At 30.1% G+C, this 10,116-nt stretch overlaps 1 protein-coding gene and 1 long non-coding RNA gene across 3 annotated transcripts; one reads left to right on the top strand and one right to left on the bottom strand.

Moving 5' to 3' along the window:
- Window positions 1-308: 308 nt before the first annotated feature.
- LOC140178870 (uncharacterized) lies at window positions 309-2,469 on the bottom strand. Its single transcript, XR_011871846.1, has 3 exons — window positions 2,359-2,469; window positions 882-2,171; window positions 309-690 (listed from the first exon to the last, which is right to left on the bottom strand). It is a non-coding gene; the product is annotated as an uncharacterized lncRNA (long non-coding RNA).
- A 928-nt stretch (window positions 2,470-3,397) lies between these two features.
- LOC112743705 (uncharacterized) lies at window positions 3,398-9,038 on the top strand. 2 transcript variants are annotated; one of them, XM_025793010.3, is made up of 3 exons: window positions 3,398-3,643; window positions 6,523-7,193; window positions 8,578-9,038. In XM_025793010.3, exons 1-3 carry the CDS (start codon window positions 3,523-3,525, stop codon window positions 8,764-8,766), a joined length of 981 nt encoding a protein of 326 aa, XP_025648795.1. In that variant the 5' UTR covers window positions 3,398-3,522; the 3' UTR covers window positions 8,767-9,038. The 2 variants fall into 2 exon arrangements, with proteins under 2 accessions (XP_025648795.1, XP_025648796.1); XM_025793011.3 differs by having other exon boundaries at window positions 3,443-3,643; window positions 8,598-9,038.
- Window positions 9,039-10,116: the final 1,078 nt, after the last annotated feature.

The following is a 10,116-nucleotide window of genomic DNA, read 5'->3' on the forward strand; positions in this document are numbered from 1 at the left end:
GAAGAACATTGATGATTTGAACTGCTGTTACGAAGGCTTCACCTCAAAATTTGATAGGTACAACAAGCATTATTAGACCCATCTCTACAATATGCCTATATTTTTGTTCAGCTGTGCCATTCTACTGATGCATATGAAGACAGAAAAATCTGTGATTAATTCCTTGTTCTTGTAGTGACTTGGATAGGCTTACATATAAAAGCATTTAAGTTTGGCATTTAATTGTAACTCAGCCATATGTTGAAAATGTAAGAAAACTAATTTTAGTTGAGCTCTACTCCTTATTAGATATAGCCATGTAAATCTGGAAAAAGCATCAATAAAGTTGATAAAATAATAGTTTCCATTTGAATCATGAAGGGGAGCTGGCTCCCAAATATCAGAATATACAAGTTCTAATGGAGCATTGTAAACCGTTTTGGACTCAGAAAAAGGTAAAGTATGGGATTTGCTAATATAGCATAAACTACATATTGAATTATTTGGTAAGGAGGGGAGATTACACAGCTTTAGGACTCTAGAAACTACTGCTGCTGAAGCATGCCCAAGTCTGGCATGCCAAAGAGTGTATTTATTTGTTGTTGCCTCCAAGGAATTGGTGAAGGCAGAACGTGTGTGAACTGGGTAGAAATTGAGCAGCCTATACATCCCTTTGACAACATCTCCTTGAAGAATGACTTCATTGGTGGCCTGAGATTTAACAAAACAACCATGAGAGTGGAATTCAAAAAATACCTTATTGTCACAACAAAATTGGTAGACACTGAGTATGTTTTTGGTTATATCTGGAACCAATAACAATTTCTGTATTATTAGACTTTTAGAGCTCAAATCAGTTTTGAAGTATGCTTTTCCAACACAATTAATAGCCAAACCTGTACCATTTTCAACTACTACTTGGTCTGTGCCTACATAGTTTTCTTTTTCAACCATAACCTCTGGGTTTGAAGTCATGTGATGTGTGATTCCAGAGTCCGGATACCAAACTGAATCCTGAATGGATGCAGGATTGGCCAACACATTACTGAAGTTTGCCTTTGGTTGTTCAGTTTGCTGCTGTCTTCCTACATAGTCTTCTGTGCTTGCATAGCCTCTTGTGTATTAAGTTTGTGTGTATTGCTCATTGCCATCATCATACCTGTACCAACAAAATATTGCTGTGTGTCCATATTTGTTGCATAGTTGGCATTGGGACCTTTCTTGCAATCTCTCATAGCTTTAGTATTGTGTTCTGCCAAAGCCTTCAGTGGTTGATGGTCGTTCACTGTTCTGGCTTCCTGACCTGTTTGGATGAAATTGCTGTCCACTTTCATGTTCTGTATATAAAGATTGACTTCTGCCATAACCTTGTGAGTGTCTAGCATTTCTGAAGTGTTGTTAAAACCTGCCTCTACTGCAAGAACCCCTTTTGAAGCCTTCTCTTTGTGCAAAATTGGCTTGATACATTTCTTGATCAAATTGACTTATGTGATTGGACTGAGCAACATTTGCCTTTAACAGATGGCCTAATTCTGGCTTTCTATATCTTTTTAGCATGTTTTCATGTGCAAAGAGTACTGCTTCTAATTCACTAACTGTAATTCCTTGAGATCTTGTTAAAGTTGAAGTTAAGACAAGTGCATAGTCTTCAGTTAAGCCATGAAGAATTGCATTTACATGTTCACTTTCACTTACTACTTCTTCTACTGAGGTCAATGCATCAATTGTGTTTTTTATCTTCAAGACATATTCATTCACTGATACGCCTATTTTTGTACCACTAAGCTGATTTCACAATTGAATTACTCTAGCTTTGATTTGTGATGCAAAATGACTTTCTAACCTGTTCCAAATCTGAAAAGTATACACACACCCAACCATTTGAATGGTGTATGGTTTGGTCATTGAAGCTAGCAACTAAGATTTCAATAACGCATCTTGTTTCTTCCACCTCTGGTATTTTGAATTGACTTTTCCATTGTCAAGCAACTGCTGTGGGATCCTTGCTCATGTAATATGATCAAAGAGATCGTTGCCTTCAATCATAGCCTCAACCTGATCTTTCCACTGCAGAAAGTTGTCATTGTCAAGCTTCATGTAGATTGGAGTTGCCGTGAATCTTGGAGTACTTGCCGTTTGAGCTTAGTGTGTAACAAGAGTAAAATTGTTGTTTGCAGCCATTGAATCAAGCTCTGATACAATAAACTAATATCATAAGTTTGTAGAATTGTAGTAGAAAAATAGAAAGAATGAAATTGTGAGAGATCAAGAAAAAAAGAAAGGAGTTAAAGTATAGGAAAAAATGAATAATTCTGTTCAGTTTTGATAGCAATTGCAATTACAGATTATATAGGTAAGCTGAGTTCGTTAGGCACTAACCACTTATACCAACTCAGCATAACAAAAAAGGAGAAAGTAACTAACTCAGGGAGAGAGAACAACTACCTCTAACAACCTACTTCACTAAACTCACACGCTGAACTCATACATGTATCTCTGCACCCCTTTAGCATAGCTAAACTATAGCGTCTTGTCCTATTTTCTTTTGCATATTCCATACAGTGCCAACTTTGCATCTTTTCTTTTATTTTCAAAGTCAACATTGTTGACTCATGCCACAAAATGACAAGCCAATACACACGGTATTAAACAAATTTAATATAATCACTGAATTAGAGATAACAGAAACTAACTAACCGTCCTAACCAACCTAAAAGAAATAACCAATCTTAACACAATCTGCTTTTAACCTTTATCTACTAAAGACTTCATTTTCCATAACACAAGTATCTTATATTAGACTTGCTGATTTTAGATTTTTTGGTAACCATATATAAAATAGGATGATGCAGTAACTCATTACTATTGGATCTTGATACTTGAGTAATAGTAATAATGAAATACAAATTTCTTTAAAAAAAAATAATTAACTAGATATAATAATTAACTTTTTTGTATTTTATTATTTTAAAATATATATATATATATATTGACCGTAACATTTTGATAGTATTTAAAACGTGCAACCAAAGTTAAAATTTCTCTGTTTTATTATTTAATAACATTTTTTTAATTTGAAAAAAAAAGAATCTGTAATTAAATTAAAAAGCATTTCGAAGTGTGTGTTTGTGTGTGAAGATTTAATTAAGTTTATGTCGCATCAAGAATTAGAAATTTAGAAGTAATCAAGTCTTGCAGGATATATAACACTAGATATTATTTCTTCACCTCTCTTTTTGTGATTCTCTTATCCTTTGTTATAATTTTATCTATATATGTGACACTTGTTGCCCTCTTTATTCGATCTCTCGCTTCCCACTACAAATTATCTGAATAATTGACAAGAAGATAGATTAAGGAATTTTTTTTTAAAAAAAAAAAACGGGATAAAAGAAAGATTATTCGTGCATGGCAAAAAGGCATTTAATTCGAATCCGAAAGCGATTTCCATTTTGCAGAAGCTCAATCATTCAAAAGCAACCCACTCTATACATATAACACCTCCATTCACTTGCACTAGTCTTGTGCTAAACCTTAACAACAATGGCCACAGACACTTCTCCGAACTTTCAGGCGGTCATTCCCACTACTGAGTTCCACACAGAACTTTCACTACCAACACCAGATCACGATGGCTTGGAGTTCTGGCAGTACATGGTTGCAGGTGAAAATAATGTTTCTATTTGCATTATTTTTATTAATTACTTCCTCCATTTTATTTGCTTTCTCCACTTAATTCAAATTTAACTTTTCAGTGAACGTTTTCCGTGGTTCAATAAATTTAAATTAAAAATAAATAATCTGACGGAACTAAATTTGTATGGTCAATCCGTGCACTATCAAAATTAAAGGAAAGTACTATGGGTTAGTAATTTATGTGATTTGTAATCATTAATTAATTATTATTAATATTTTTAATATTGTGAAGTTATATCTAATGGTGTGAGATTATTCACTTTTTTTGTTGGTTAAATGCTGGCTAAATTTTAATAAAAATGTTGGTTCTTAGATTTTTTCAAAATGATGAAATTTAATTTATTCTAAAAAAAATATAATATCACTCGTATTTCTAGTAGTGTCACTCTTCATACAATTTTTTTACATTGTATTTTCGTATGAATTTGTAAAAGAAAATTATATTATTAAAATAAAAGTGACATTATTATTTTTATATATTTCACAATTAAATATTAATTTTAATTTTTTAATTTTTGCTGATAAACCTACTTATTAATTTATACGGTTGACTTTTCTATAACCATTTATTAGTGATAATTGATAGATATATAATTTTAAATTTTTTTAATTTTAATTTTACAAAACACAATATTACTTTTATTTTATATAACCCAATTACCAAAAACAATAAAACAAATTATTTATATTACTAAATATTTGATAGTTATGACTCATATATAATAAACACAGTTCATTATTAATGCAGATATACATTGTGGAAAAAAAAAAGACAACAAGAAAGAATAATATTTAACATTTGGCTTTTCCTTTTTGAGAAAACAAATTACAAAAAGCTTAACTAGTTAAATTCCCGAAATTCGATTACAATATAACATTCTAACCATTTAACGAAACTTTATCAAACAAGTGATTAATATTCCAAAGAAACTTAAATTTTGTTGAGAGAAATGTCCTCTTTAGCTATTTCTTAATGAACAACATTGTTTGAACATTAAAAAAAAAACATAGGTCCTATATATTTAATTTTAAGACTAGAAAAAAAAAGTAAAAATAAAAGATAAATTGTTTGGTCCTTAAAATTTGATCTGAAAATAAAAAATAATTCCTAAACTTTTTTTTTGTTCAATATTATCCTTCTTCCAAAATTACAATTCTCTAATTAGGTGTTATTTGGGTAAAATTATAAAAAGATTTTTTAGTGTGATATTTTTTGAAAAATCATTTAAAGAAGTAAAAATAATTTGATATTTGGATATTTCATGTAAAATTATTAAGAATAATTAGCCAAATCAATTCTTGAAGTTTTAAAATTGGATACTATTTTACTTTCACAAATTTTAAAATACACAAATCAGTCCCAACATTTATAATATAATCCTCCTCTAATTTGACGTCATGACTTGTTTGGGCTCACCAATCTTGGCGAGGTTAACAACCCCACTATGGTGACATAGTTTAGATTTACCAATTTTAGTAAGGTTAACAACCCCACTATGGTGAAAATAGCCATGAACCCATCTTGGTTGGCCAAGCCAATAATGCACCTCTTACTCTCAAAGACCCTAGAGAAAAAATAAAAAATAAGCACACAGCTTATTTCATATCCAACTATAAACTTCAACTCTATTTCATAAATAAAATGTACATAAGTTATTTATACTAGTAGGGAAAGAAAAAGTCTTTATGACTCGGACGATGTGAGATTAAAACATAACACAAAGTTCACTATTTTAAACAATATGAGACTTATATTCCCTTATTACAATTAACTAATATAGTTAACCTACTAACTCTACTTGCTCCTGCATCAAATTTGGTCTGAAAAGTAAAATAAAAAACAATCTCTATAAAATTTTAAAATTATAAAACAATCATTTGGATTAAACGGATTAAATTGGAGAAAGAATTTATTATTAACAAAGATAAATATTACGAACTTTTTTGTGTATTTTAAAACATATAAAGAATTAAAGTATCCGATATTATTAACTGATTTTGTATCTATTAATTATATTGGGTATAATAACAGAAAATATTATTTATTTATTATATTAAAATAATTTTTTTAAAACAAAAAAATTAAAAAAAAATAAATTTTTATTTTATTAATATTTTAATTTTTACTTGAAAAAATAACTAAAAACACTAACATTTTATAAAGAATTTTTTTTTATTAAAAAGAGCTTTTTCTCACTTAATTGTATCCAAACAAACATTTAATAATCTTATTATCAGTTTATCACCACCTAACTAGCCAATATATTGCCGCGGACACTACGACCATGGCCATGACACGGCCACCACAGTCACAAAGCCGCCACAACCGCCAAGCCCATAAGACAACCACCAGCTGTACCCATAAGTCCATAACCACCACCACCACCGAGAGTCCAAAACCACCAGAATGCAGGAGAATACCAAAGCCAGCAATAAAATAAAAAAACTATCTAGAGCCAAAAGTAAGAAATAGAAGATTACAACTAACAGGACATTGTCTCTAACTAAATCTAAATAATAGTATCTGATAAAAGAGAAACTATATCCATATCAAATATTCGACTATGCTACGTGTACATTAAAATCAGCCACCAAAATCAGCCACCAGTATAAAATATATGTTAAAATACAAATACACATTGAAAATAAATTAAACCACACATGTATTTATAATACATTGGTGGCTGATTTTAGTGTACAAATAATATTTTTGTCAAACATTTTATACAAACTATTTTTCTTTAAATGATTTTTCTTTCTTCCCCTTACCTTTTGCACATTTACTACTTTACTAGCAGAAACAATTCGCTGGCGTAATATATAATGTAATGGCGGCATATTGGACAGGTTCAATAGCAGGATCAGTGGAGCACATGGCTATGTTCCCAGTTGACACTCTCAAGACCCGCATGCAAGCTCTTACAACAACCACCACCACCACTTCATGCCTCCTCCATCCCTTCCGCCTCCGCCAATCCCTCTCTTCCATCCTCAAACTCGAAGGTCCTTCCTCCCTCTACCGCGGCATCTCCGCCATGGCCCTCGGTGCAGGCCCCGCCCACGCCGTTTACTTCTCCGTCTACGAGTTCTGCAAACAAGCCTTCTCCTCCTCTTTCACCACCAACAATTACTCCTCACTGCTGCATGCCGCTTCTGGTGTCTGCGCTACAGTCACCAGCGACGCCGTTTTCACTCCCATGGACGTCGTGAAGCAGAGGCTTCAGCTGAAGAGCAGTCCGTACAAGGGTGTGGTGGATTGCGTGAGGAGAGTGGCCCTCGAAGAAGGGGTTGCCGCGTTTTTTAAGTCGTATCGGACTACGGTTGTGATGAACGCTCCGTTTACGGCGGTGCATTTTGCGGCGTATGAGGCGACAAAGAAGGGGTTGGTGGAGGTGTCGCCGGAGAGCGCGGATGACAGGAGGTGGGTGGTTCATGCTACCGCTGGTGGTGCTGCCGGAGCCCTGGCTGCTGTTGTCACAACCCCGCTTGATGTTGTCAAAACTCAACTTCAGTGCCAGGTACATTCGAATTTCAATATTGAGTTGATCAGAAAATCATTGATAGTATAGAATTTTTCATACTAATTTAGTAACTTCATAGGAGCCAAGGTTTATTTTAGAGTAATTCTAGGCTGGTTTTTCAAAAAGTGTTATTAAAATTAAAAATAATATTTTTTTGGAAAAATTTAATTTTTTTTAGAGATATTAAAATAATATTTTTTTTATTTATAAAATGTACATTCTCTTTTTTATAATTTTTAAAAAATCTCTTTTTTAATTTATTTTAAATTTTTTTGTTAATTAATATTAATTTTATCTATTTTTAAAAAAAATAATTTTTTATTTTACAAAAATACCTTTATTTTTTTGTAATTAAATTTTGTTTACCAAAATATCCTTTAATAAATTATTCTTATTGATTAAATTAGATTTTTAATAAAAAAATTTTTAAAAAATTAATAATTAAATCTTTTTTAAGATATCCTTCAATAATTTTTTATTTATTAAATTGTTTAACAACTATAGTTATATTTTATTATTAATTTTTTGATATCAATAATTATTATTTTAATATTAAATAAAAAATCTTGATAAAATTATTTTCTGATATCAATATATATTAATTGTTATGCATAGTAACAGTAGTAAGATTTTTTTATTTAATATTAAAATAATATATATTGGTATCAAAATATTATAGTAAAATATAAAAATAATTGTAAATAAAATTTTTAGTAAAATTACAATTTAATAATTAAAAAGTTATTGAAGGATATCTTAAAAAAATTTAATTATTAATTTTAAAAAAAAATATTTTTTGTAAAAATATAATTTAATCAATAAAAAAATAATTTATTAAAAATTATTTTAGTAATCAAAATTTAATGACAAAAAAAATTTATTAAAGGGTATTTTTGTAAAAAAAATTATTTTTTTTGAAAAATAGATAAAATTAACATTAGTTAATACAAAAAATATAAAATGAATTAAAATTTTTTGTTTAAAAATTATAAGGAAGAAAAATATATATTTTACAAATAAAGGAGAAGAGAGTGTCAATTTAACATCTTTTACGAAAAAAAAGTAAAATATTCTCTTTTTTTATTATTATTTAGCAACGATTTTTTTTAACAATATTTATATAACTACCATAGTCACCATAAATATACGCGTACTAAAATTCATTATTATTTTAATAGGAAAAATATTTGACCTTTTCTGTACAACAATTAAATTTTTTTTCATTAAATAAAATTTGGACAGATGTGATTTGGACTCCATAATCCTACCTAATAGAAAAAAATAGTCAATTTTGGATATATTGTGTTAATACATTTTTTTAATTAAGATAAGAAATTTTGTTATATTTTACAACGTAATTTGTTATATTTTCTTGGCTCAGGGTGTTTGTGGATGTGACAGATTCTCTAGTAATTCAATTGGGCATGTTATTCAAACAGTGATAAGAAAAGATGGATATAGAGGTCTCATGAGAGGTTATGTCCCTAGGATGCTGTTTCATGCCCCTGCAGCTGCAATTTGTTGGTCCACTTACGAGGCATCCAAATCTTTCTTTCACAAACTTAATTAATAATGGTACCTCATCAGGTGTACAAAGCATGGCTTAAAATTACAATGTAATTGTGGTGTAATATCGGAGCGAAACGGCAACAAATCATCATAGTATACAAATTCTAAACAATAAAATGCAATCCTAGATATGTGTATACGAACAACCAGCTAATAAGGGGAACAACTAATACATAAATGTCACAGCTACAATGAGTGACTAAAGAGATATACAACTTCGAGCTTGTATATTCTGTTGAATAATGATGATATTACAGAGATTATTCTTATGTATGTGATGCAGAGCTTTCTACTTTCTACTGTAGTTGAATACATATTTATCTCAACTCAGTTAATTCAACGATATCTCTTGAGGAGTACGTATTTCACTGACACACATGAACCATGCAATGCATCGAATTAATGTTAGAGGAGTTTAACCAATTTGGGTTAGTGAACAATGTAAAGGGGAAAAGAGTGGGAACTAAAAATTGGGGAGAAGTTACAAATGACGTTCATATGAATGTTAAATGGGAATATGGGATGGGAGTGAATTATATATGCAGCAAAAACATGAATTACGATGAAGGAAAATGAGGGGCACTGTATAACGGTTTTAAAAGGATGCAATTTGAAGGCATTGATGAAGAGGAAGATGATACTGGTAATGCCGGCATCATCATGAAGGAAGAGGTTAGATGGGAGGGGATGATCTGAGCAAAGATATTATTTGGAGTAAATGGTAAAACTGTCTTTTAAATTATTTCTTTAAATTATTTTTTAAAAGATTTTTTTAATTAAACTTATCGTTCAAAATTTTAAATTAATTATATTAGTCATTCTGTCATTTTTTTGTTGCTGGTGCCAAAATTTATTAATGCGTAATGTTAGAAAGACAAAAAGAGCAGTCCGAACTTGTCTTATTTAGCATTCATTACTTGTTGCAAGTTGCAATAATTAATAAATGCTAAATAAGGTAAATTATAAATATTTTCCCCTAATTTTCTTTGGTTACCAAATATTTTCGTTTATTAATATAGCATATTAAGTGATACTAAAATACAAATAAGAGTCTTAATTAATTATTAGCATAATAAATTTATGAAATTAGATCAAATCAAAATCTAATTAAGAAGATCAGAACTTGAGGCATTGGAATCCCTCAATTTGGGAGTTGATTTGATCTAATTTCATAAACTTATTATATTAGCCGCCTATTAAGACTACTAGGTGTGTGTTGTAGTGTTACTTAACGTGTCACATCAACGAATTTTGATGTCGAAAGTGATGAAAGGACTAAAATGACCAACTTAAAATCTATGCAAGACGAATTTGACTAAAAAAATTCTTTTGGAGACTAAATTAAAAATTG

The sequence above is a fragment of the Arachis hypogaea genome, chromosome 14 (assembly GCF_003086295.3).
Source record: "Arachis hypogaea cultivar Tifrunner chromosome 14, arahy.Tifrunner.gnm2.J5K5, whole genome shotgun sequence".
Classification (NCBI taxonomy): domain Eukaryota; kingdom Viridiplantae; phylum Streptophyta; class Magnoliopsida; order Fabales; family Fabaceae; genus Arachis; species Arachis hypogaea.